At 46.3% G+C, this 27,176-nt stretch overlaps 1 protein-coding gene across 4 annotated transcripts in view; it reads left to right on the top strand.

The window, feature by feature from the left end:
- LOC125330849 (interleukin 1 receptor accessory protein) overlaps positions 1–17,184 on the top strand; it is a 50,256-nt gene extending 33,072 nt beyond the window's left edge. For 2 of the 4 annotated variants that reach the window (XM_048314559.1, XM_048314560.1), the window contains exons 7-11: positions 910–1,039; positions 1,953–2,101; positions 4,652–4,801; positions 5,658–5,801; positions 15,904–17,184. In XM_048314559.1, the coding sequence (XP_048170516.1) occupies positions 910–1,039; positions 1,953–2,101; positions 4,652–4,801; positions 5,658–5,801; positions 15,904–16,628 (1,298 nt within the window). In that variant the 3' untranslated portion in view covers positions 16,629–17,184. Of the gene's footprint in view, positions 1–909; positions 1,040–1,952; positions 2,102–3,949; positions 4,151–4,651; positions 4,802–5,657; positions 5,802–8,458; positions 11,821–15,903 lie in introns of those variants that run through there. The other 2 variants (XM_048314561.1, XM_048314563.1) reach the window with 2 other exon arrangements.
- The last annotated feature ends 9,992 nt before the right edge of the window (positions 17,185–27,176 follow it).

Raw genomic sequence — 27,176 nt, 5'->3', positions numbered from 1 at the left:
AAGCAGATGAAATGGGGACACCCAGCTGCTTAGAAGAATTCCTGTAGGACCTTGTCTCAGCCCTGGCCCTGGCTGTGGTTTGCTCCCATCCTCCCTCATTCACCCCTAGAGTGGCTTCAGCCTTCTAGCCAATTCTTGCTCATCTCTCCCTTTCTTTGGCTGATGACTTCCTAATTAATGACAGCTCTCCTTCTGCTGACCTCGCAGCACTGGGTAGTGGGGTACCACAGCCTTTCCCTCACCCCTTCCCCCACACCATCAGTTTTGCCTAATAGCTTTTTGGAGCAATTCCCTATATCAAATGGATTGTGTCCCATTACATTGCTGTAATAAATGTGGTGCCAGTGATGACGATTAGCACCAGAGTCTTCACTTTAAAGAACAGCTCTTTTGGCTCACAAGGTCAGATTTCATCCATAGTCCTCTGTAAGATAAAATCACTTACAGGCTGATCACAACGATATTCACACTCCCAAGTCTGATCTTAAGCAGAAGTCAAATTCCAGAAGTATTTCCAAACCAAAATGCTTTTATGGAGCTTGATCCTTCACTTTATGGCATCTGTCCCCTGTGCAGTGGGTTTGATTAACACTGCCCAGCTTTCCAAGGATGTGGTTGGCATGGAGCATGTCCCTTTGGGTGGGTCACTTGGTGCAGTCAAGGAATTTGTAACACATTTGAGAAGGCAGGATATTTTTTTCTATTTATCTATCTGTCACAAATCATCATGTCCAGGGATGTTAAGCTGTTATTACAGTTTATGTCAGAAAGTGGATGTTGGCCTCATTCCTTCCTGCAGGGAGGCAGAGCTCAGGCTGGTTAGGTTTTGGACAGCACAAAAGTAAGCCTGGTGCTGTTCCTGCTCTGCAATACCTTTTTTCCTAGGAGATGATGGTCCTTTCTTTGCAGGTGATGACCTTATCCTGCCCTGTGAGGTTTTCTTCACATTCCTGAAGGACTCCCGAACTGAGGTGTGGTGGACCATAGATGGGAAAAATACAGATGACATCACAGACCCCAAGATAAAAGTCACACAAAGGTAACACGTAATGTGAACCTTCATTTGTATCTCTGGGTCCTGTGTGGGTACAGGCATGTGACAGTCCTAATAGAGTGTGGAGTCTCCCTGTTAATCAGAAGCCCCTGTGTTTGCACCATGCTGTGATGAGCAGCAGGAGCTCCAAGGAGGGGGCCTCCTGTGTCATATCTTATGGATTAGTTTGAGGGAGCTTTGTTAACCAGTTCTCATCATCGTTTGTTCAGGTCCTGGTAGTGATGCCAATAGATGGTGCTGTTGTGGGACTCACAAAACAGGGGCAGACAATGCTATTTAGAGGAGTGTTCCCAAATAGCAAAAGGGATAAAAGTGTTTCAGAAAAACAGAAGCTGAAAACAAAAATGTAATATTAAACATAGTATTGATTAGGAAGAATAGAGGTTCAATCACATAAATAACTCAAATGAGGATCAAAGTCCCGTTTGCTGGATGCTGAATTACAAGTGGAAGGCAGTCACTGCCCCAGTTGATTTGCAAACCAGTGTAGAAAAAGGAAAGGCAAAAGGAAATACTGTATCCCCATTTTGCAGATGGTCAATTCAGGCAGAGAGAGACAAAGTGACTCATCCAGGACTGCACAGAGAATGTGACGTGAGCTCTGAATCTTGAGTTCATGAGATCTTCTTGTTTATAGGCAAGAACTTCCATTTCCTCTAAAAGGCAATGTGGCACAGCTGCAATGAGAAAATTATGAGTGGTAAAATAAATATTAAGGAAAATCAGATAAAGGAATAGCTGCAGCTGTATTAAAGGCTGAAGTGTATATTGATTTATAAATATCATTTTATGTGTTTTGGACTTTTTAAAGAAAGAGGTTATATCAGGGAAAGGAATATCTGTCGCTAAAAGCTTGCTGCACTTTCACATGTGTAATGCTCTAGTTTTTCTCTTACAGTGAAATTACTAGAGATTTCGAAGACAAAACTCTGATAAGGACTCTAACAGTTGCAAAAGCCACAGCAGAGGACCTGAAGCGGAACTACACTTGCTATGCCAGGAATGCCAAAGGCGAGGAGCACAGCCAGGCTGTAGTGCGCATGAAAGGTACGGCACCTGCAGAGCAGGGCTGTGCACGGAGGGGTGCTCAGGGGGGCTCTTGCTCCTGCCTTGAGGCTTGCCCTGCAAAACAGTAAGGGAGCAAAGAATTCCATCAGGCCTTTTTGTCTCACGCAGTCTGTTCTGTGGGCACTGCTGCTTTATTGCTCTCATACTGCTCCTCTTCTTGGAGGCAAGGGAACAAAGGGCACTTCCATAGGCAAGTGCCTGGGGAGAGAGAGGGGTGGACAGAGCTGTTGTCCTCTCCCCATCCATGTACCGCAGCTGAAGCAGAGCTGAGGGGACAGGCAGCTTGAAATTATTTCAGGTTACTTGATTGCATGATACAATAGCTAGTTGGCATCCTGCAGAAGACAGACTGCACTCGCTGGCATTGCTCAGGGAGTGAGACAGTCACACCATGATGCTCTGTGGTTTTATTCCTTGCTGTCATGATCTTGCAATCTAGATACAGCCACCTCAGCATGGATGGTATAGACTGATTCAGCTCTCTTCTGTGGGGTTTTTCCTACATCTTTTTTTCATCACAGATTTTGTTCTTGTTTCCCAGACCCACCTCCCAGTAATAAAAGCTATGTGAGGCTTTCTGATTAAGGTGGATTTTTCTGCCTGCTTATCAACCTCATCTAGAGCTTCAACACATGCTTTTACTCTAAGTCAGACCTCCCCTCTCCCACAAGAAGTGCTGCCATGCCTTGCGTAACTCACGCCAGACACCTTCTTCCCTCTACTCTGCATTACAAGCACAGGAATGCTCATGGGAAGGCTCACTGGAAGATCTTTTTCTTCTTGGTACTTGTCCTCCTTTTTTAGTCTCATTCCTCTGAGACAAACCTTTTCTGGATTGTTAGGAAGGAACAATAGACCAAACACATAACTGAGAAAGGCTGAAACCATCTGCCAGTGTGTTCATACTCCATATGTAATTCTTCTGGGGTGATAATATTTGTACATGTAGCAGAAAGTGAATCTGAAATACTCACATTCTTTCTCTATATAACAGTGCCTAAATACTGGTTTCTAGTGAACTGATCCTCTCTCTTCCTCCCCACATCTGTTCTTGGTTAGTTGACTGGGTTTGCTCTGAGCAGACATGGTTATCCATCACTCCTTCTTCCTGCTCTTGCAGCAGCAAAATCCAAGGACCATAGAACTCTAGCAGCAGCTAGAGAACCTTAGGCTAAGCTCTCTGCAGCCCATCCCACTGTACATCCCATGAGAGCATCAGGCATGCCAGAACCTAACCCCTCAGCACCTGCCTTCCAGTTTTTAGCAAGTGGCTCTATATGTTGGCTCTAATTCTTTCATTACATTAGGTCATGTACATTTCTTGCTTTTTCCTGGTGATGTCCCTCTCCTTCTCATGTACTTCTGCTGCTCATCACCTAATGAACATTGATAAATTCCTTCCATTTTCGATTTTGTAATTCAGTTTTATTAGAAACGTATTAAATATTGGAATGTGGTGGTGTTTCCACTCCCTTTTGTTCTTTTATTGTGCAGTTTGTCAGTGTGCACATCAACTGCCACCAACAGAGTTGCCCAGGGACACAGTTAGAAATTTTCTGTTCTTAGTACAAAGAAACAGCAGTGGTGTGACAGACAGTGTATAAGTTGGAGGGGGTCTGTGATATTCTGGCTTGATGCCCACAGGTTGTCCTGTTTGTTTGCAAGCATTTCAGTTTTTCTGTAAGGAACTCTGATTCTTCTTTCATTGTAGAAAACAGTCAGGCCATGGCTAATTATATCCTGGGTGTCAGTCTGGGACAAGCCACAAGACCTGTGTCTGTTTGATAGGGAGGGAGCATGGTAACCATTGCCTTTATTTTGATGCAGATGCTTTACCTGGATCTCTTAGAAGTCAGAGCAGTTGTGTGTGAGAAAGAAACAAGCCTGACACTGCATAAAATTCCTGGGAAGCAGGGAAGAAAGTAGATTACACACTATCTGAGAACAGGAAAGGCGTCCCGTTTTCTTTGAAGCCTGCAGACCTTGAGGAAACGAACAAACTGTCAGGCCGACGGATTTATGACAGGCCTGCAACGGGAGTTGTGTGCGAAGGGCTGAGCAGAGATTCTCACACTGAGTGTATAAGTACTGTCTTAACTCTGCAATAAACAGATTCATTTTGCTCTCAGCTTGTGAGTCTCACATTCATACGCTGACTGTTGTGTTGCCCCAAGAGTTTGCTGATACTGCTGAGAAGGTCATGTTCCTCTTCTGGCTTTGGACTGTGCAGGTTTCTTCCACCAACAGGTCATTCTACCACTGGCTGCTCCCAGGGCCTCACTCAGAGGCAGAAGTCCAGCCTGTGCTATGGATTTGCTCTGCCAGCATAACCAGACCTAATAACCCAGAATGGGGCTCCAGGGTGGCCAGCCATCACGAAAAGCCTTGGCCACCTTACTCTGAAGGGTCACCTTGGCACCTGGCTGTTCCTCTGTGGTGTTTGGCTGTGTGTGATACAAGTTTGTTCCTGCCTAGCTGAAGGCCCAACCTGTCCTTTAAACCTGACCCCCTGTTTATTTTTGTCCTCAGTTGTAGCACCCAAGTACACCGTGGAGCTGGCCTGTGGTCTGGGGGCAACCATCCTGCTCGTTGTGGTGCTCATAGTCATCTATCATGTGTATTGGCTTGAAATGGTCCTCTTTTATCGGGCTCATTTTGGGACAGATGAAACCATTCTAGGTAAGGATTTAAAGAGCTTTCATTTATTCATCCTGCTGCAGGCCAGGCCCTTTGTTTTCATATAGGATTTTTCCTGTAAGCTATTTTTAACCCTCTTCACAGCATAATGACGTTTTGACCTTCCATTTCTCTACCTACATGCAGTTGTGTGGGTCATTTTAGAGCAAGAGGAGTCAGGCTTTTGGCTCAGGGGAAAGGAGGAAGAAATTCTCTCTATTCTCTGCAGAGCTGGAGCATAGACATGGCAGGTTCCCAGAGCACTGCCCTGCTGATCTAGCTGTGTCACCCAAGCTAGATTGTCAGCATAAGTCATCAGGTTTCAGTATGTCTCGGGTTTCCCTGGTGACTCTATGTAAGGATTCATGATCTGATCCAGAGTGATCTGCTTTAAAATGTGGGAAGGCATCCAAAAGGGTGGATGTGGAAATCACCGTTCTGTCCTCAGTTCTTCCACAGCTTCCCTGTGTTACTGGGAGTTCATTGCTAGGGACTCTGAGGTGAGATTTCCTCCTCTGGAGGAGGAGGAGGGTGTTTGAGCCCTTGCAGCTTGTGGTGTGAACCTGCCACGGGGGTGCGGCAGCTCTCAGAGGGTGTAGGCAGGGTGCAAGTCTCTGTCTGGTGGGACTGCTCATGTGGATAAACAGCAACTAGAGGGAGCAAAGTCAAAGATGTCAAAAGACAAAAGATGCCTGGACAGAACGGGTTGGTCTGTGGAAATCTACATGCCTTAACCTGCAGTGCCTGGGCTCCAAGTGAGCCTTCCTAGCTGCTTCTCTTGCAAGTCAGAGGCCCGGCATGGGCAGTGTCACAGGTGTCCCTTCTGCCGTTTGTGTCTCCCTGTGCTCCCGCTGCCCAGACGGGAAGGAGTACGATGTGTACGTGTCCTACGCGCGCAACGCGGAGGAGGAGGAATTTGTGCTGCTGACACTGCGGGGAGTCCTGGAGAACGAGTTTGGGTACAAGCTGTGTATCTTCGACAGAGACAGCCTCCCTGGGGGAAGTGAGTATCTCACAGGAGCTGTGCTCCATGCACCTCCTCTCTTTATTGTTCTTTGAGTTATTGATCATTGATTGCAACAAGCCTATCCAGATGATTTCTTGGATTTTTTTCCCCATCACTGTTAATGTACTCTTTTTGGTGTCTTCTGATGTTTTGGCTTCGCATGACAGTGTTGCGGATGCTCCAGGCCATGAAAAGGGCTGCTGTGGGCAAATGATGGTGGTGGTTGGTTGTTTCAGTTGCTCTTTCCAGGAGTGATGTGCAGGAATGTCAGCATGGGGAACCGGACAACTGACCTTCATGCAAGCCCTCTGAGCTGCCTTAAAAAAATGGGATAAAGTCAAAGCTAGAAGAAAAGAGGCAGGAGAAGTGTTATACTGGATCAGACTGGTAGCTCACAGAGGGTAATGGTGAATGCTTGTAAAAACCAGGAGTGTCTGCCTCAGGAAGGAGTGGAAGGTGCCAAAATCAGTGAGAAGATAATGTGCATCCCATTCATCCTCGTTAATTAGGGAGTTTGTGTCTAATATGGCATACAATTAAGCTACTATTATTAAAAGTACTATGTTGCAGGTAGTGAGACTCATCTCTTCAGTAAGATCAAGTCTTTTTCACTGTTTTGAGATAAATCATACAAGGTTCTGGACATAGTGTCTGCTGCAGGGAGGTAGGGAATCACCAAGAATGGAAGTTTGTGAAACTCTCCAGATACACATACCTTCACACAAGTTCCCCAGCAAGGGCACAAATCTAGGCAACACTCTTGATTTTCAGTTGAAAATCAGGCTGAGTTGGCTGTATGATCCTGATGCCTATTAAAAGTTCAAAGTCTGAATTTCTGCCAGTGCAGACCACCCCACTTTGAAGTCATGGGCTTTGGCTCAGGACCCCACTGCTGACAACATCTGTGCTGAGAAAGTCCATTGAGGTCCCTTTTGAGTAGGAACAGGAGGGGCAGCTGGGTTCTCAGCCCGCTGCCTGACGAAGGGAGCAGAATCAGTCTGGGTTCTGTTATCTTTGTCTCCCAGATGGTTGCCGGTATCTAGGAGCACCTTGAAGTTTGAGGGTAAATAAATATATATGTCTCAGTGAGACAGCTGCAATCCTGGTGCTGTTCCTTCTCGAAGAGAGCCTGAATGACATGGCAGGGCACCCTCCAGGCTCAATTTGCTTCATGCCAGCGTCAGGCTCAGAGCAGCTTTGCTCTGAGCCATTTTCACCAGATGTCCATCTCCCTCCTGTTCCCTCTGCTGTGTCATGCCCTGTTCATTTTGGAGGGTGTCATTTTCCTCCCAGCACAGCTCTCCTGGACTCTCTGTCCTTCACCCTTACCCCCAAACATTCCCCTCTGTTCCCCCCTCAGTCCCTGCCAGCCTCAAGCCGGCGCCAGCCCTGCGGAGCGCTGCCGGAGTGGTTTGTCACTGCGCTGCCGTCTGCGATGCTGCTGGGGCTTCCCCGGCGCTTCTTAGCCAGGATTTGACTAATCTCCTTCTCAGGAAAACACGGCGGGCCAGGCAATAGCTTTTGGCAGCTAGTGTCATGCCTCCAGAGTGTGCATCTGAGTCATGGGTAGAGTTATGTTGTCCTTGATGAAGAAACAGTGGGAGATGGATTATCCTGCAAGTTAGCTGACAGAAACGAATCAAATGTGCTTGACAGCTAAATGAAGTTGTCTGTCAGCGTTATTTTACTCTCCATCGTAATTTCTGACCAGTCAAGAGTGTTCCCTTATCAGGGGAAGTGTGGGCAATCCTGCAACAGAGAGTACAAGTGCTGGGATTCACACTTAAAAGGGATTTTCACATTAATTGCAGGAAGGTGGCCAAGGACAGTCTACCTGCAGGTGTTAGAAAATTAAAGAGGAGCCACAATTACCGTGACGTGTCTCCAGCTCAAAGGGTGTCATTTTTGGGACACTTCACTAAAAGTCCTCAGAGTCAGTTCTAAAAATGCTCTAATCTGCTTTCATAGATGAAAGCAGCAGGAACAGACTGATGAGTAACAGGAGTTAGGATGGTAGCATTACCAAAGCAAATTATCCCATGAGGACACTCGGGGATGATGTAGATACTTATTTTGTGTGGGGAAACTGTGGCAAGAGGAGTGAACGGAGTGTCCAGAGTCATTTTGGACATCTGCCAGAAGAGGATGTAAGCATAGACATTGAGGCTTCCTGAAGCCTCTTCAGGGTGACTCTTTCCCTTGAGTTCATGTGTTGTTCAGCTGGCAATTTCCCTGCTTTGCTCCAGAGAGCCTCTTTTTCCCCCTCTCACTAGAAGGAAGCTAAATCTGAGCCTGAGATTAGCAGCCCTCTTGGCCACAAGGCATGCTCATTGTACTGGGTGGTGTCACTGGTGTGTAGTACAGTGACTTTCAGGTGTAGCTCTCTTGGTTATCTCTGTTAGCATGGGAAGGAGGAAATGCATCGACAGGTAGTCTGGAGCTGATGGAGAAGATGTCACTGTATGGGGTGGTGGGAACCAGCCCTGATCTAGGACGTCCCACCTGGAGTCACTTGCAGGGTTGGAAAGCACCAGTGTAGTCTAGAGAGGGCCTCCAAGGGATTTTATTGTCCCCTTCAAGAGGCACCTGGTGTCACAGCAGCAGCTCAGATGTTCTTGGACATCACTAACCACCTCAATGTTTCTTTCTCCCAGTTGTCACAGACGAAACCCTGAGCTTCATCCAGAAAAGCCGACGTCTGCTTGTTGTCCTGAGCCCCAACTACGTGTTGCAGGGGACACAGGCCCTGCTGGAGCTCAAGGCTGGCCTAGAGAATATGGCCTCCAAGGGCAACATCAAAGTCATTCTAGTGCAGTACAAAGCCATCAAGAAGAGCAAAGTGAAGGAGCTGAAGCAGGCCAAGGCAGCCTTGAATGTCATTAAATGGAAAGGCGAGAAATCCAAGTTCCCAAAGGGCAGGTTCTGGAAGCAGCTGCAGGTGGAAATGCCAGTGAAAAAAATTAGCCGGAGTTTAAGCCTTGATGGGTTGATGCATATCCCTGAAAAATGTTTGACACAATCAGAAAACAAACCAAAACACACCCCAAAAATCCACAAGTTAGGCCAGGGGTGGGGAGGAACTCAGGGTTTTTTCCGTGAAGGACCATGTCCCGAGCATTTCAGAGGATAGTCATGTTTTCCCTGCAGCTTTGATATTGCTCTGTCAGTAGGGAGACCAAAGATGCGAACACCTCCTCTCTGCAAATGTATGTCCTTGTTATCAACCACACAAGCCCTGGGCTTAAGGTCTAAGTTTGCTATCCAGGTGCGATGCATCCAGTACCTTGTGATAGCATGGCCAGTACTGCTAGATCCAGTTCCTATGGGACCTTCATGAGCCTCCAGGACAGAGCTTCTTTCCTCTCCTGAGTGACTTCACTCCTTTCTGGTCCTCAGTCCCTGCTGCAGAGGCTGAGGACCAGTTTGCAAGGTGTCTCCAGTGTAGAGCGTTTCCTGCATGTCCCAGGTCTGTAGTCCCAATCACTTGTGGGATCACAGACTTCTGCTGGACTGCAGGGAGCGTAGACTCTTGAGGCTCCTCATCTTTGCTCCCTACATTTCCTTTGAAGCAGATGCATCCAGGTAGTTTGGCAATGGGAAATGGCTGTTAGAGAAGCATTAAAAAAACCCCACAACTCTACTGGGTGCTATTTGTATTCTAGCACATCTATTAACAAGTGGTCAGTCTCTGGGACTCTGCAGTCTCACAAGTACTCCAGATCCTTCAGGGCTGCTTGTAATCCAGGGAAATCTCTCATGAGTACAGGCCATGGAGCATGTCTGAGAGATGTTTCTTTGTAAACTCAGGGACTTCACAAGCACTACAAGGAACCCCAATGTACTACTGAATCTGCCTACTGTCTCTGCCACTGGCTGGGGGAAAGCATTGTGCAAGGTGCTTCCAAGGTCTTTGGGATGACAATGGATATAAGTCCAACTCACCAGGACACCCTACAAACTCATTTGAACTTACTAAAAACTGCTAGTTCTGTCCATGTAGGCAAGACTATGAGGACAGGCTGAGAAAACTGGGGATGTTCTCCCTGGAGAAGGCTCCTGGGGGACCTTATTGTGGCCTTTCGATACTTAAGAGAGGCTTATAAGAAAAGTGGGGACCGACTTTTTAGTAGGGCCTTTTGCAATGGGACAAGGAGTAATGGTTTTAAACTAAAAGAGGGTAGATTCAGACTATGTCTTCCTTTACAATGAGGGTGGTAGAAGACTGGCACAAGTTGCTCAGAGAGGTGGTGGATGCTCCATCCCTGGAAACAGTCAAGGCAAAGTTGGACAAAGCTGTGAGCAACCTGATCCAGTTGAGTATGTCCCTGCTTATTGCAGGGGCGGTTGCCCTTTAAAGGTTCTTCCCAACCCAAATTGTTCTATAATTTTGTGAAGACTCTGTCCTCTCTGCCTGGTTGTGAACAACGTTGCCAGTTCTAATTCAGGGCTTAGGTTTAAACTATCTTTGGCTTTACAAAGCAAGTCTCCCCCCATCTCATTTCCAGCCCAGAGCTGCAGAACAGAGGGTGTATCTCAGCTTTTGCAACATTCACACAAAATGGAAACACAAAAACCAGCTGTGTAGCTGTCCTTGCTTCAGCAGGAGAGGGCGTGGTGAGTTAACCCCCATCACACAGTTCCTGCTGAGGAGGGAAGTTTCCTTTCCCTTGTAGGACAAACCAAAGCACAGTAAGTGCTTTTGACTGGCGTTGACATGTGCTATGGTCCACAATGTTTTCAAGTAAAACTACATGCTCGGGGGGTGTCTCCATACCCCTGTAGTTCCCAGTGCAAGGACCTGCCCACTTACTTGTGGAGTTCAGCATTACACACACCAAGTGCGTGCTTATTTTTATTGATGGTGGTTGCTCCTGAGTCACCTTTGACTCATGCAGTTGCTCTGTTGGTGTCCAGTGGGTGAAGCATAAGCATTCATAATGGCACTATAAAACCACTACAATTTGGAGTCTATGCACTATTCACCCAGCTGAGCTGGGAGCTTTGCAGGCGTCCCAGTAAAAAGCTCAGCCTTAAAGGTGTGGTACTGAATCCTGGTGTCAGGGAAACCTTTTGCCCCTAGCATTTTATGATTAATAATGTTATTCCAGGGCTGCAGGGAGCTACAGCCCCCCCTGCCCTTGGTCGGGTGCTGTATGTCGTGTTTAGGAATGGTACTGCACAATTCAGTGCTCCCCATGAATCCATGTGCCCCTCATTTTCGCCATCTCCCTCCCCCTACAGAGGGCAGGAGAGGAGAATTGGAGGCTCAAAAGGTAAAGATCCTGCTGTGAGAAAAGAAAAATTTACTGGAAACAGCAATGAGATAAGAAAATGAACAGTAACAGCAACAATACCGATGACAGAGGGTACAGGAAGTAAATGATTCACATAGAAAAAACCCCAGCAATAGACAATACCTGGCTGCTCCCTCTGCCATGCTGTGCTGGCCCAGAAGGGACCCTTTCTCCCTAAAAGAGACCCCCTTCCCCCCACCCCCCCCCTGCAAATGTGAGGTGGTGTAGAGTAACTTCGGTGTCCTGGACACTGCAAAAACTAACCCTGTCCTGGCCGGAACCAGGACACTGTACAAACATGGAACAGATAGGGCTTCTTTCTTACTGTCCTCTTCATCCTCCCCACCCCATGTAAGCTTTGATTTAAGCAGGTAAAATTGCAGTGAGCTTCACTGAAGGCAGTGGAGCTCCTCATCTGCTCAGAGGTGCTTAAAAGTTCTGTTATGAGCTTTTCTACTGTGGTTGTCTTTGGAGGGACAGAGCTGCTTCCCACACTCCAGAAAACGTCATTTATAAGAGGTAGCACCCGAACCCATGCTCAGCTTTGTGAACCCATTGCAACCGTGTCATTTTGCCCGGCTTCACCTTTTTGTTTGTGTTTTAAGCATCTCTGTAATCAGCTGCCAGACCTGCAGGCAGAGGGGAAGGCCCTGAGGCCAAAGCGGAGCTGTGTTAGATTGCCACATGATTTTTAAAAAATTGACTCCAAAATACTCATAAATTGAATTGACATCCCAGACCTCACTACATCACGTCTCACTTTTGGCTCAGTTACCAAGAGAACTTCTACGACAGCTGGTGAGGGGTCAGTAGCTCTGACCGAGGAAGCTGTGACCGGTCCGGAGAGATGGTCCCAAAAGGAATCGCCTTCCCGAGGCCTGGTGTCTCCTCTCAGCTTCTGGCTAGGAGGGCCCCTGCAGAGGCTGTCAGCTCTTCAGTGGTTGTCAGCTCGTGATTTCAGCTCAGCTCTGCAGGGCAGCCCCCAGGCCAGACCAGAGAGAGAGATGAGACGCCCCTGTAGCTGTTCCGCATGAAGGCAGCTTTATTGGTCCATACTCCGGAGAAGGGGAACCAGGGACGGACTCTCTCTGCCCTCACAGGGGCAGGGGGCTGGCTTTATAGGGATACAGGGGTGGGTATCAGGGGGTAAGGGCCAATGGGTTACAAAGGATCTGCATGGGGTCTCCCAGAGGATTCTGGGTTTGTCTTCTCGCCATAATTAAGAGTAGCTCCCTTTCCAGGGGAGTTCTGCTGGGAGGTTTAGGCACTCTCCTTATCTCAGCAGACGTCTCTCCAGGGCAGTGTCTGGGCATGCCCCACAAATTTCTGCTGATGTTTTAGTAAATCTGATCATTTTAGGAAGGTAAATCCACCTCATGTATTTTTTCTGCTTTTATTGAAAGAGTTTTCCAAATAATTAATAGACCTGGACTTTCTCAGGCATACACTGCAGTAGCCTTTGGTGTCATTGCAACCCCAGAACAGGATTACTGAGAGACATCAGCAGAGCACCCACAAGGCGAAAGGTGTGATGGTTTGGAAGGGGCCTGAGAGGTCAGAGGGAGCAGTGTGGAAGGAATAGTCCTGGAGCAGGTTCCTCTCACCTGTGAGCTTTACCACTGGCTTTGCTGGGATCTGTCAGGCCAGGGGTAAAGCCCAGTCCCAACTGTAAAGCAGATCTGCAAGCACCTCAGATACGCCTGTCGTTTCATTCTATGCCACAAGCGGTTTCCATTGTGGGATTCTGTCACAGCATCTGTCTGAATCAGTTGATTCATTTGAGTTTCTGTGCTCTAACCTAACATTTATCAATATGCAGCTTATGAAAAGTTTGTCATTGTTATTTCATGGGGCAACAGCGTGGCACAAATTGGAAAAAATATCTTCCTTCCTCGTGCTGTTTGATGTCGTACAGCTGTTCCAGAGTTTTCCCTTTTCTGTATGTTTTTGCCTTTGTGTGATTTGGTCTGTGAAGTGTCAGTATTATTTTATTTTGCTTTTCAATAAAACATTTTCATTTTTGCATTTCAGTCCTTGTGCATTTCTCATAAGTACCATCTTCCCATTACATCTGCGAAATGCTGTTAAAGAAAGATGATTGTGTGTAGTCCAGGCGTCAAGACCATTTGGGGCTCCTCCTTGGAATGGGACATTTTCCTGGCTGCTTCATGCAGTGCCTGCAGAGGCACCTGAGCACCAGAGCCATCCAAGCAGAAACACGGTGACACACAGCATTCAGATGTCTCACAGCAGTGGACACACACACAGAGAAAGTCTCTGATCTGAAGCATGCTCACTTGGCAATCACAAGACAGAAAGATGGGAAGGAAGCATAATCTCTTTGCTTTAAAGATCAAATCAGAATCTTAGAAATCTGCCCAAACCACAGTAATCGAACTCAGGCTACTTTGCCCATCACCTTCTAGGTTCAGTTGGCTTCATATTTTCTCATCCAAGTCACTTTCTTGCCCATTTCCCATGTTTGCCTGCCAGCAGGTAAGTTGAGAGAGAGCCCAGCACTTCCAGACCACTAGCAAAATGAGTACCTGTGACAATTTATGGATTTGAGGTCTGTGGGTATGGGATCTGTGACCATAATCCTTACAATCTCTGTTACATCTTTGGGGTGCATTGGGGAGACGCAAGTAAACCAGTAGAAATACGTAGTGTCTTCTGCAAGCATTTAGTAAAGATGGAAAGTTTTTTAGTATAAAGCAGATAACCAAGAGTGTTGAACCCCCAGGTCCCTGCAGTGTTACTGCTGCCTGTCCCATCCAGTGCTGTTTCACTGGGAGGGAAGATCCTACCTGCACACTGTGAAGTGTCTGCTCATGAGCTGGGTAAACATTGCAAACTGAACATCCCAAGGTATCCTGGTCAGCCAAGTCTAAATGCATCCCATTCTCAGAAATCAAATATATCTTTGGAAATTTGAGCGTTTTCCCCACCAAAAAAAAAAAAAAAAGTCTCAAAAAAGTCTCAAAAAGTATTTTAAATTCAAAATTGATAAAAGAAAACCAGCACTGTCACCTCAATCAAAACATTTCATTTCAGTAAGATCAGAGTCATTCATGTTAATTGAACCTGGGCTTTTTGAGCAGGCAGGTAGAATAGATGACCTCCCAGGGGCAGCTCCTGCTTACATTTTGCTGTGGTTCTGTGATTCCAGTTTCAAAAAGAAAGACCTTTCAAACCAGCAAAAGAGCTTTTTCTTTCACAAACTGTTGAAGCCTGGCTGTTTTCAAAATAGATTTCAATCAGTTGTAGAGAAGTTTGAATGAGGTCTAGACTTAGTAAACTGGAGATTGCTGCCAATTTTTTATGCCTTTGAAATAGGGTGATAAAAACATGTGATGGTGGTAAGTGACAATTCTGACAGAACTGACTGTCATCTACTTTTGGTTTCAATGAACCAGTGTTTTCCTGTGTGTGTTGGGGTAAAAATCCCCCCCAACTTCATATACAAGAAAAAAACTCTCAAAATAATTTGATTTTAATTCCAGTATTTTGTTAACAGTGCTGTACTTTCTCCATTAGGATATTACTATATGATCATTTTTCCTATCTTGGTCTCCAGATAATCTAGTGACAATGAGTTTTACAGCTGGTCATACTTCTTTGAAAAGTATTGCTCTGTACAATATTAAAATAAGGTGCATCCAGTGCACCTTCTGCTGTGAGATAAGAGACAGCCAAGTGCTTGGCAGAATAAGAGGCATTGCCATTGCAGGGAAGGAGCAGTATTTTTATTCATATAAAAGACCAGTTTTCCACTGTCAGGGAGAGAGGACAGTCTTCAGCCTGAGGAATGAAGGCTTTAGCAGTGTGAAATGGAAGGGAAGCAGAAGAGCTCTTTGAAAGACATTCCTAGAGGTAGATTTTTCACTCTGAATGTGCAAGAGCTCTTACTCTAGTGATCCTTGTCCTGCTTGAACACCAGCTTGTCCTTGGGTCCCCTCTCATCTCAGGCACCAGCACTTAGTAAGTGTATGTGTTTTTAAAAGTTTTTACGGTTTTATTACTCAGCTTTTGTTAATTTGCTCTCTGCCACAGCCCTATAATTCCCATCCTTTCCACTGCTCACCCTTTAGCCACAGCACCTTCAATATGCTTTCTGCATCCTGAACCACAGGTAGAAGTCCAAGGACATCCTTCAGGTTTGCTGCTTTTCAAAATTTGTAATAAAAGAGATGCTGCTCTTGCCTGGCACCATTCCAGCTAAGCTTCTTGCTGAGCTTTACAACTTGCAATTAATCCCAAGAAATGCTTTGAAGGACAGTATTTCCAACCCCCATGATGCCATGGGCAGCTGGTGGAGGGGTTTAAGGCTGACATTTTTGCTTTCTAAATTTGGAGGTTTCTACTTAAAAGATGAGAGAGCATGACAGGGGGAGGTGGGTCAGCCCCTGCAGTTCGATCTGTGGCAGGATGAGATGATTGCTTTGATCCCCTGATGCAAAGGGCTGCTCAAGCTGTGTGCAGGTGGTTCCCAAATAAGAGCCACCCTTTATCAAACGCCTCCACTTCCCTGGGCAGGACTGATGCTGTGCAGGGCAGAAGTCAGAGTACAGTCATGGCATATCCTGGCTTTTCATTTACTGCCTCAGCCATCTCAAAAACCCACTGCACAGCAAAAATGCTGCCAACAGGAGTGTGGGCAAGTCAAAAGTTACAGGGCTCGTGCCACGTTTCCCTCTGTGGGAAGAGGGATCTGTGCAGGTATGCCACCAAGCAGCTTCCTTAGCTTTTCTCTCCCCGCTCCCTTCTCCTTGTGCACCCCAATTCCTCTGCCCTTGTCCTCTTAGATACCACTGAAGCCGTGTTTGACTTCATCCAGAGGAGCCGCAGGATGATCGTGGTCCTGAGTCCCGATTACTTGACGGAGAAGAGCATCAGCCTCCTGGAGTTCAAGCTGGGCATCATGTGCCAGAATGCCATAGCCACCAAGCTCATCGTGGTGGAGTACAGGCCGCTGCAGTGCACCCACCCCAGCATCCTCCAGCTGAAGGAATCTGTCTCCTTCGTCACCTGGAAGGGGGAGAAGTCCAAGCGCTCCGGCTCCCAGTTCTGGAAGGCATTGCGGCTCGCGCTGCCTCTGCGCAGCCTGAGCGCCAGCACTGGCTGGAATGAGAGCTGCTCCTCCCAGTCGGACATCAGCCTGGACCCCGTCCAGAGGAGAAGGAGCCGCTTGAAAGGGCAGCCCGACCCACGGGGTGCCACACCTGTGACTCTCACTCACGGCGGGACGGCCTCGGCCTCCGAGTCAAAGGCCAAACACCGAGCCAAGCGCTTCCTGACGTGCCGGTGTTGTGGGACCTACTGCAATGGCAGCAGCAGACTCAAGCACAAGCACCAGGCCATGGCTGAGCCCAGGTGGGACAGTCATCTCTGCAACCCGGGCTCGGGCAGGCCCCCGGCACAGGGGCTTCAGGGCAGGGGTCGAGCCGAGCCCCCACCGGCACAGGCCCCCGCTCTTGCCCTCTGCCATTACAGTGACCTGTCAAACAACAATGACTTCTACGTGCTCTAACCCATAGGCTGAAGCGCTGCTGGTGCTGGGCCAGTGGAAGAAACTCGCTGCTGCCTCAGACAGGATGTTTTTACCATGCCATAGGCACGGTGCCATGAAGTGTCAGTCCCATGCCTCCATGGAGGACTGCAGCAGTATCACTGCTGGTGACCTGGGCCAGGGACCTGCAGCCATGCACAGAGCAGCAGCTGGGGGCTTCCTGCCTGGGTGCTTCTCCTGAATTTAAATTGCAAAGTGGAGCTGAAAACATGTTTCTCTGGCGTTGCTTTTCCCACACCATGGCTGTGTTTGTGGCAGGGCTGCTGCTGGCGTCGGATGTGGGAGGGCAGGTCCCCAGCTGGGGCCCGGGAGGGAGGGAGTGGGGAGAAGCCATCCTGCTGGCAGTAACCTCTGGAGAAAGGGGAGCAATCCTGCATTTTGCAAAGGCTAAAGCTTTGCTAATGAGGGTAACGGGAGCCCCTGCCACTGCAGTTATCCACTGTGGTCTAAAAGAACTTGCTCAACAGTTTTAAGACAAGCCCTTCCTCTCTAAATAAAATTGATTTCTTTAACCTGCTGTTGTAAAAAGTTCCATAGGAACTGGTACATGCTGGAGCACTGTTCACCAGGCAGTGCCGAGGGATACGGTTGGCCCAAGCTGGCTGGGGTCCCCTCCTGTTTCCAGAGCTTGCAGTGCGCTCCTGGGCTTGGTCCCCATCCTGGCTTCACGGTTATGATGAATTTGTTCTGTCAGTTGAGTGGCCTTCCACGCAGCAGGAAAGAAAACCATTAAAAATCTAGGGAAATGTGATAAAAAAAATTCTCTGAGTAGTCAATGAGCTCAGGGATAGGAGCAAGACCTCAAAGGCTCACAGAAAACCTCCGGCGCTGAAGCCGAGGGGTCAAAACTCAACCACACTTCATTAAATAACCAAAAGAGCCTTTGAACAGTCTCCCTGGGGCTGCTGTTTCATCAGTCCATCGAGCTGGCTGTCAGCAGTGTTTCCTACTCTTCTCCTGCAATGAAAACTTCATTTGTCTCATTCCACATTGTGTAAGGATTTCTCTCCCCACCGAGGAAGGGTGCTAATCCTGGGAGTCAGCTGCTCACCTTCAGCTGATGCTCTGGCATGACAGACCTGGTAATACACTGCATTTGTTTTCTTTCCCTGAGACCAAAAAAGGTCTCCTTCACCACTCTGCTCAGTCTCGTAATTGCCTATCAGGTTGACAGGTAATTATTTTCCTTGTGCCTTGAAACTATGATTTGAGCCCTTGGGGTACAGGGTCTGGTAGCCCCCAGGACCCTTATCTGATGGCCTCAGGTGAACTTGCTGGAGCTGTGAGGAAGGAGGGGGCCATATCTCACCCATTTTAATAGTGCTGAAGTCCCGTTATAATTCACGTATCACTTTCCTTCCCTCAGCAGGCCCTCTTCCTCAGTATTGCCCTGACTTTTTTGATCCTTTCCTTCTGAGATCAAGCACAGCTGACAGCTCTCCTGTTACAAGTCTCTGTGAGCTGAATCCTAACAGCCCGCTGCAACAGACTGAGAAATAGAAACCAAAAAACCTGGTGCTGAGTCAATCTAAATAAAACAAGGGTGATAAACCCCTACCAGCTCATAGGAGTTAAAAATTCAGACTCTCGAGAAGTTTCCAGGTGTGGATTTCTCTCTAATTTCCATCAGACACATTGTAACTTGCTCAGAAAAGCTTTGTCCGTATGTGGCTATTCCCAGTGATCAGAGGAGAAGCAGGAATGAGATATTTGGAAGGCAAGCTGATACATTGCAGGATGCTTTGTGAGACACAATCAAAATACCATTAAATGGTTAAATGATTCCAGTTGCTTACAATTAGATGTGGGATGGTACTGTCAGTGAGTCTGGTAGTGCTGAAAAGTGCAGCTACAAAATATAAATAATTTGTAATCAATCAACCTCCAGAGTCAACGTATTTGTTATTTGTTGGCATTTAAACAGCTCTTATTTACAGACTTTGCCCTTATTTGAGTGTGGTATTGTCTCGGTTGACTACAACAGTGCAAAGATAGAGGAAACAACAGCTGGAGCTCCTCACAGATGCACAGAATGGCCAAATGCAGCCTTTTGGGGCAAACTGTCATCTCTTCATGAAAGAACAAATGCAAACTAGTAATGACCATTGTTTTTCCTTATGCTTCAACAGAGCCAGTGCAATTTTACCACTCCTTTTCTGACCTATCAAATGGAGCCAGGGTCTTGTTTGCTTTCACCACAAATACCGAGACGTGGTGGGTTCCAGTGTGTGCAGAGACCCTGTCCCTCAAGGCCAAGGTCCCAGAGGCCGAAGGCACATCTCATTGGAGGGGTGTCTGAGCAAGGACATGGGGAACAAACCCCAGAACCAATTCCGCTGTGTTTGTCTCTCATGCTAAGGAAGTTGTTAGAAATACCCTAAGTCCCAGCTTGATGTCCTACTTTAGGACCAGAACAAACTCTTTGCAGGGTTGAATTCTGCTCTCTGAAAATCTGTTAAAATCTGTTCATGTCCCATCTGACACTGACTGATGCAGATGGACTGTAGTCCTTCATCCCACATAGTTCTTTCAAAAGAACAGTTCAGCAGGAGCAGAGTTAGTATATATGTAGAATTTCTACTATATCCTAGTGTAAAAACATTTGTACAATGTTGACTATCCTACCTATGGCATGCAGTGGTAGAAAGCTACCAGGTCATGATGTGCAGAGCCATTTCTACAATATTTGCACTGCTACCTAGAGGTTTTTAAACTGTGGAAGGCTGGTGCTGTCAGGAAGACGCTGAACATGGGTAACTAAACAGTTAGGGGACACAGACAAGTCACTCAATCCATCTCAGCATCAACCTGTCTTCACTTTAGTGACTGCAAAGGTCTGGTAGCTAGGAGGTGTCTCCCTAGCAAGTGCCACTGGACATGTCAATAGTGGGCTGCTCCTCACATCTGAAATGTTGGATGAATCACTAACCTGCAAGAACTAAAAGAAACTTTCTTTCTAACATAAAACAGATTTTTATTCTCATGTCTTACACGAGATGCTGATCTCAGAGCATCTGATCTAAGTGTATTTATAGCAGACATTTTCCCAAACAATGACAAGATTGTGAAGGAACCAACAGATGCCAGAAATAGGAAAAAAAATGCTTCAAACCTTTAATCCTTGCTCCACATTTATATTTTTTCTTCCATGATTGATTCACCAGCAATATCTGTGAAGGGCAGCACCACCTGTAAGACAGTGTTTGCCCTGTGGGACACACCCAGCCTAGGAGTATAACCCAGAGCCATGTCAAGCAGGGGAGGGCAGACCATATGAGGGTGCACAGGTGCTCCCTGCTCACCACCCAGGCATTTGGCCTCACCTGGCATCCAGAAAAATGTGGTGCTGTTCTGGAAATGCACAAGTTAAAACATTATGGACTGAGGAGGGAGAAACAGGAATGATCCTGCAGCTGCCTGTCCAAATCCACGTGAAAGAAGTGCTGGGGTTTGACTGTTGTTCACATGGGTGTTCACACTGGATACCATCACTGGTCATGCTGGGAAAAGGCTGTGGCTCTAAAGTGACATCATAAATGCACCGTGCAGGCTCCTTTTGCAAAGTTGTTAATGACACAGAAATGCTGCAGAATGGTTTACAGAGGACATAGCACCAGACACAGTAATGGCCAGACATCAGGGGACACAACATTTACACTGGTATGCCTGTAATCAGGCTAATGATTTGTGCTTCACTAAAATGTATGTGCCACAAAGTCATTTGGCTTGAAAACATCAGAGTTTTCCAACTCGTCAGTATTTGTTCAAGTGAATAATCAGCCTCAGCCTTAATATTGTGCCTGATGGTTGTGTAACCTGGGTTTTGCTTCCAGATGGTTCTACTCCTCTGCTGCAACAAAGAGACTTTTCAGGTATTTTTCTGTCTGTGGGAGTATTTTCACGCTATTGCCAAATCATCTGAAAATCCACTGTCCATGAAAGGATTGTTTTCCAGCAGGTTTTCTTCCTTTTCTTTGCTATTAATAATTTTCAGACCACAGGTGGCAGATTGTCTCTCCTTTTTGTTGCCCTGGCTGCACAAGGAAGTGAAGTCCCTGACCTGCAGTTACTCACTGCTTCCCACTGACCCTTTTCTTCCTCCCACTGCATCTCAGTGGGAAATTGGACTGGATTGCTTGTCGCCTCCAACACCTTTCCCAAGGAGGTGCTAGGGCTGAGGTGTCTCCTGGCATTCCACTGGCATGATTTTGGATGAATTTTTTTGTTACAGTGCACTTTGCCTGCTTGGGGCCAGTTCATCAGGCAAGGCAGATCACGTTGCGTGCTTGGTGAAGCGGGAAATAGCGATGACAGGCAATCCTTGTTCCATCTGCTGTGGTTATTAGCAAATGATGTTTTATTTATCTCCAGATCAGCCATGAAGACACCGAGACACTGACTCCCATCAGCAACTTGTTCAATAACGAGTTCTTACCTTCTGAGATCTTTAGGTCAATGGATGAAGAGCCAAAACCCTGCTATTAATGTGTGCAGGGTGATGCTTACAAAACATTACCACATCTATGTACCCACAGTTACCTGCCAAGCTGGGAGTACTATTAATGGGAAAAGGTCATTTGGGAATATCTGCTCCCATTGAGCCATTTTCACTGGCTACTACTGATTACAGTGACACCTTGAATTTCCACATGTGGGCAGCTCCATATTGACCACTCTGGGAATGAGTCTGCAGTGATCTATACAGATTCACAAAGAACTTGAGTTTTCCATTCACAGCAAATCCAGTTTCTTTAGTTTTTTTTTTCTCCTCTCCTGTCCTCAAGCAGAACAAAATCAGCACAAGACGACATCAAAATTTTCCAAGAAAATGGAAAATGTGTGATTCCCATTTAAAATTACATTTTATTTAACATAAACATGTTTTGAAAAGTTTTTAAACAAAGCTCAAAATGTGCTATACCGAGAGTGTCAAAATCAGTCTGGTATTTCACTTCTGTTTTGCTTACAGCATGCTTTGTTAAGACTAGTGCCTTTTAAAACATTTCAACTTAAATGAAAACAGCATTTTCCTTTGGAAAGCAGCTTTCATTATAAACACATCAGATCTGCATTGGTTATCAAAATTGCCCTTTTCTGCATATTGGCCCAGCACTCTCAGTTTTCAGTATTTGCAGTTTCTCAATCTGCTAAGATTTATTAAAGATTTAGGTCAGTGATGCCATGAGCTCCCTAACCAGCCCTCTAGCAATTGAAAAGCCTCGAACTGTATTCTTACGGCTTGCTGGAAAAAAATCAACATGTTTGCATATCAGATTGTATCGGCTCCTCAGGTCGTACTCATGTTTGTGTATCAGGTCCAAGAACTTGGCTGTGGATAATACCTTACTAGCTCTCTCCTCTGCACACTGCCAACACAAATAGGGATGTCTCTGCAGACAGCAATCCATGCCTTCTGCTTTGCTCTCACTCTTTCCGTGCACACTGTTGCCAGTGAAAGAAAATTCTGCTTCATTCATGCTTACATTTTAATTGCATGCTCCTTTCTGGAGGCAAGCAAGAGTAACATCTATCATTTTGTTTCACATCTCTGCCTCGAAAGCATCTGCTCCATTTGGGGATGCAGGAGAGAGCAGCTGCTGGCTCCCATTCAGTATCAGCCTCCCTGGCACATGTTCATTTACCTGCATTTAACATCAGACAGCATTTCAAACTCACTCACTGTCCCTTTCAGAACTCCATACATGAAAAAAACCCACCCCAAACCAGCTAACAAATATCTGGCATTTCCCCCTAATACCACATCTGCTTGGGCTGGTTTCATCCACTCCAGCAGCACAATACTGTCAGAGCGCTATCTGACCCAAGCAACAGTTTTGGCCCATTTGGCACCAAGCTGGACCTGAATGAAGAAAAGTGAGGCCATCTGGGCTATGTCAACACATAGCTACTGCCCAGCCCCTCAAATAAGAATCAGACCCCTTACTGGGCTGCTCTGTTAATGCGGAGTCCTACTTTTCTGCCAGCTTGGCTTCATGTCCTTTTTCCCTTGATGACTTCAAGGCTACAGTTCAATAAATGCCCACAGTGTCAGCAGGATCTGTTCATGTCACTAATTTTAAGTATTTATTATTGCTTTTTTGGGGGTTAGACAAGAAGACCTAAGTAACTGGGCTAAGTTACTCCTTTCCCTGGGGTCATCTTGCACTTCTGTTTCTTTTTGTTATTATCAGTGAGGCAGACCTCTCCCACACGCTGCCTCTCACTCCTGCCAAGCTTCTACACACAGACATGATTGAGAAGATGCCCAGAGCTCGCTCCAAACTTAATGCTTTGCTCAGTCCAACTCAACTGCTTGCAATTTCTCTTACATGAATTTTATGCCAAGGGGGGACCCAAGGTCACCACTTTGTAAACAAGATCAAGATGATTTAGCTTCCCATCTTCTTTTCTAATTTAGCTACCCCTCTGTCTTGCCTGTCTTAATCTGAAGCTTCCTGATAACCATTGCCATGCACACAAGCAGCATCCAAATATTTCCAGCTGCTCTGCACACCAGCCTGACTATTAGATGGAGACAGGCTTCGCAGATGGCTGGGATTCACCATCTGGCTGTACTCCATCCCAACCTGCTTGCTTGCTTTCTCTCACTTACTCCTCTCCAAAGTACAGCAGCTTATCGCCTTCCCTTACACCTCTTTGCTCCATCAGTATCCAGATAATTCAGTCTCCAGCATATTCTTCCTCTCCATCCTCCATGGGTAAGGAAGTGTGTGCCAGGTGCTGCACAGGGGACCCCTTCTCTAAAGGAGCTCTGCTCTTATTTTGTGAGATTCCAGCTGTCTGACAGCAAACTTCCTCAAGGTACAGTAAGTTTGTTCAGTTTGGCCCTGCTTCCAGTGCAGAGGTCAACACAACAGATGCTTTGGAGCACCGGCTTCATCAGCAAGCCTTGTCCAAGCCTGTGTGCAGCCATCTGTCTGCCAGTTGCCAGCAAAACACTGGAGCAGCCAGATCGGAGCAGCCTGCAGGGTGTCACCTCCTCTCACCGGCTGCTTCAGCTGGGTGACTGGCTTATATTTAGTCTCTAGTAGGTGATCTTATGAAAAGATATGGAACAAGGAAAAATATGGCAGAGAAAGTAGATCACATCATTCCAGTTAAAAAAATGTATTCATCCTGGCACTTTCAGTTGTACTTTCATACTTTTATTTATGATAGGGTTATTTTCTTCTTTCTTTCTTTTTTTTTCTCTTTTTTTTTTTTTTTTTGAAACACAGTACTTGGCAGGCAAATAGCAGCTCTCCATTATACTACTACAAAGTGAAACTGTCACCACTCATTTCGCAGACTAAAGGCAACGCGTGTTATTCTCCATTTAGCCAATGCTTTTACAGAAACACTGGAATAAGGAGAGAATTGCCTGAAAGCAAGCTCTAGGGCTATTATTGAGAATTCCTGGCTGCCTGGCTGACACCTTAGCAGCATTCCCCATTGTCATCTTTTTCACTGAATTGGACTTACTACTTCATTATTCGATTTCTGTTGCTTTCTTCTCAGGTCGGCATTTGGCCTTTCTTTCAAAATACCAGGTGCTGCAACCTCCCTCCTGTTATAACTAGGGAAAGTTTAAAGCTCTTGCTACCTCTCATTCCTGTCTGCAAAAGCAGAGCAGACTAGATTAATATTAGATTACTTACATTATCATTTTCCTTCATTTTTGTAAGGCAGAAAGCACCAAATAAGTAACATCGGTGGCAGGGAAAATCTTTGCAACAAGTCCCACCTGCAACAACTCCTTTACCGCCTCAAGCAATTCCCTTCTGGTCACCCCATTAAATAATCAGTTAACATTTATTAATCACATCAGTTGTGTCTGATGAATACAGCTAAGCAAGCAAACCCTCACAGAAACGTCTGAGAAGTGGGGCTGGGTTGAGATATATTATCAGGAGGTCACCAGAGAATCACTTCTCCTATGGATCCCTGTGGTAAAGTATGACTTATTATCTCCCTTGAGAAAATGTTCTGAAAGGTAGATATCTGTTATCTCCCTTGAGAAAATGTTCTGAAAGGTGGATATCTGAGTGCTTCCAGATACCTTAGCCTAGGTAATTGCCCCTGGTTACATGCAGACTTCATAGCAGAGAGAGAAATTTTTGCATCTATTAAGCTCAGTTTGTTCAGTTGAAATATGACTTCTGTGTTGTCTCTGTGGAAAAATTGTAGGAAAATGTGCTGGTGCTTCCCTGCCAATTTCAGAACAAGCTCCTTTGAGTTTTGGGGATCCAGATTCCCAGGAGCTGCAGAGCAGACTAGACAAGATTGCTCACTCACGTATCCTCATGTCCTCTTGCATGCCAAGTGTATATTTTAACTAGCAAGTTTAACAGCCTTCAGTGTTCTTGCTCCCTCTCCACGTTTTTGCGAAGTTAACCCTATTTATGAAGCTCCCCATCACTAGCAGTTGGAACACACAGGCTGTGCTGGACAGTCCCAGTCTGGATCAATCCACACTGTTTTTTTTCCTCTCTGGATCCCCTCCTCCCAGCTTTTTACTACTTCTTCTCTCCTGACCTGTTTGGTTTTGAAGAGACATACACAGAATCTTGCCTGGCACTGTGTTCATGACTTGCTCTGCACAGAAGTAGTCAGCAAATCAGTAATTCTAAATACATGGAATCCATACCAGTGGGCACCTTCCTCACTGTGCCATCAGTCAGTAGGGGCTGTTTGACACATTTCCAGTGCATCCCACTTCCCTGAAGTGCCTCTGGGGTGTGGGGGAAATGTGAATAGGTTACCTTGTCCTGTTCTGGTTTTTCAGGGATGTTTGGGCTACAAATGTATGAATTCATGTATGAGAGTGGTTTTTTTCCCCTTGTAGTTGGAGTCTTCTAGCAGCTGTGCTTCCCTGTTAACCCTTGCTATGTTTGCACTCATCTATAGAGATTAGTGGTGTTTTCTACAGATAGGGTCAGACAGGGCCCTTCAGGTGCAGAACAAAAGGCAGGTTATGCCCACTGGGAATACAACCAGCAGTTCCCTCTGCATTAAGCACATCACAAGGGCCAGGGGATGCCTGGGAGGAGGGCCCTCACTTAGGCTGGCGGCTCAGGGCTCGCCTGGGGATCGTCCTGCTCAGAGTACTTGTTTACTCTTGTGGGCTCTGGGTTCATTGATATTTCTGCCACAGCACAGCACACCTTGCCAGTCTGATAAGGCAGCTCTCTGGAGACATCTTGCTTGCTCTGGACACTCCTGGGTGGAGGCGTCAGCTCCGGCCGCATTATCGTGCGCATCAGGAGCGCTGTGATATTTGCTCTGTGCTCCCGATGGGAGCTCTGCTAGCTCCCCCCACCTCCTTCACACACAGATACACACACTTCAAGCTGTCCAGTGTATTTCAAGAGAGCAGAAAGTATTTGCTAAAAATATTTATGCAGAAGTTATTTATGGCCTGGCCCACATCAACCCCGTAGCAGCCGTTACACAACGCGGCACAAAGGAGCCCTTATCTGGAGGAGCACACAGCCAGTTTTGCAGCCCACAAGTCACCAAGAAGCAATTCCAGTGGCTTTTCAATCAAATCAGGAACCTGAGGCCTGGATGTTCAATTTAGATGTCAAGTCTTGTCAAGCAGGCTCTGCCAAGCTGCTTTCTCATGCCTCCCAATTTGAAGGGGACTCTGGTAGAGGGGATCAGAAAATGCTGCACCATTCCAAGGAATGGCAGTTTTTCCTCAAAAAGCTGGAGGTAGGCAAAGCAGGTCTCTTTAGCTGGAATTTGGTTCAAGATCAGAATTATTTTCTCTCTCTGCTTGCTGTAAAAAACATCTCAATAGCCTATAGAAGGGTAAGGAGACTTACCCCTTGGCTTACACTGGGCATGCACCCACAAGGCTGGGCACAGAAACTGGATCTAGTTCACAAATGCACTCTACTGCTACAGCAAGTATTTAGCTGAGGTACCTTTTGGTTAAAACTGTAGTAAAGGTATGGGGAGTTTGTAAACCCCTTAATTTAAAAAAAAGTATTACTCAAAATTCAGTGCAAGGGAGATCCAGCCTTTTGTCCTGGACTATCTCCACCTTCATATAGATTTTTTTGGACTACATTTATGATCTGCAATGGCCTCATGGGTGCTGATCTTTAAAGGTCTGTACTAAAACTCCCAGCCTCATCTGTTATGGTGGGGACATGAGACATGAGCTTGTGCAGGTAAGAAAGCAGAAGATGCTCTTGATATAACGAAACTGGTGGGATGCAAATGTACCAGAGGAATGACAGGAATATCAGCACTTCCCTGTCCAGCTGCTCAGTACCAGTGCCATGAGTTAGAAGTGATTATAGCCCAATTCCTCAGTTAACTTATAAGGGGAAAAATAATTGAAAGCCAGCACCTCAAATTAGGATCACACACATTGGTTCCCTGTCCTCCATCAGGTCACTAACCCTCTCAAGGGATTCAGGTTGATTTGACATGCATGTTTTCATCAAACTCCTGCTGCCAGGTCCTTATGGTTTCATTATCCATTCAGTACTAATGATG

Source organism: Corvus hawaiiensis, chromosome 10 (assembly GCF_020740725.1).
Source record: "Corvus hawaiiensis isolate bCorHaw1 chromosome 10, bCorHaw1.pri.cur, whole genome shotgun sequence".
Lineage (NCBI taxonomy): Eukaryota > Metazoa > Chordata > Aves > Passeriformes > Corvidae > Corvus > Corvus hawaiiensis.
Note: the sequence above shows the minus strand (reverse complement) of the source record. Positions and strands in the feature narration are given on the sequence as shown.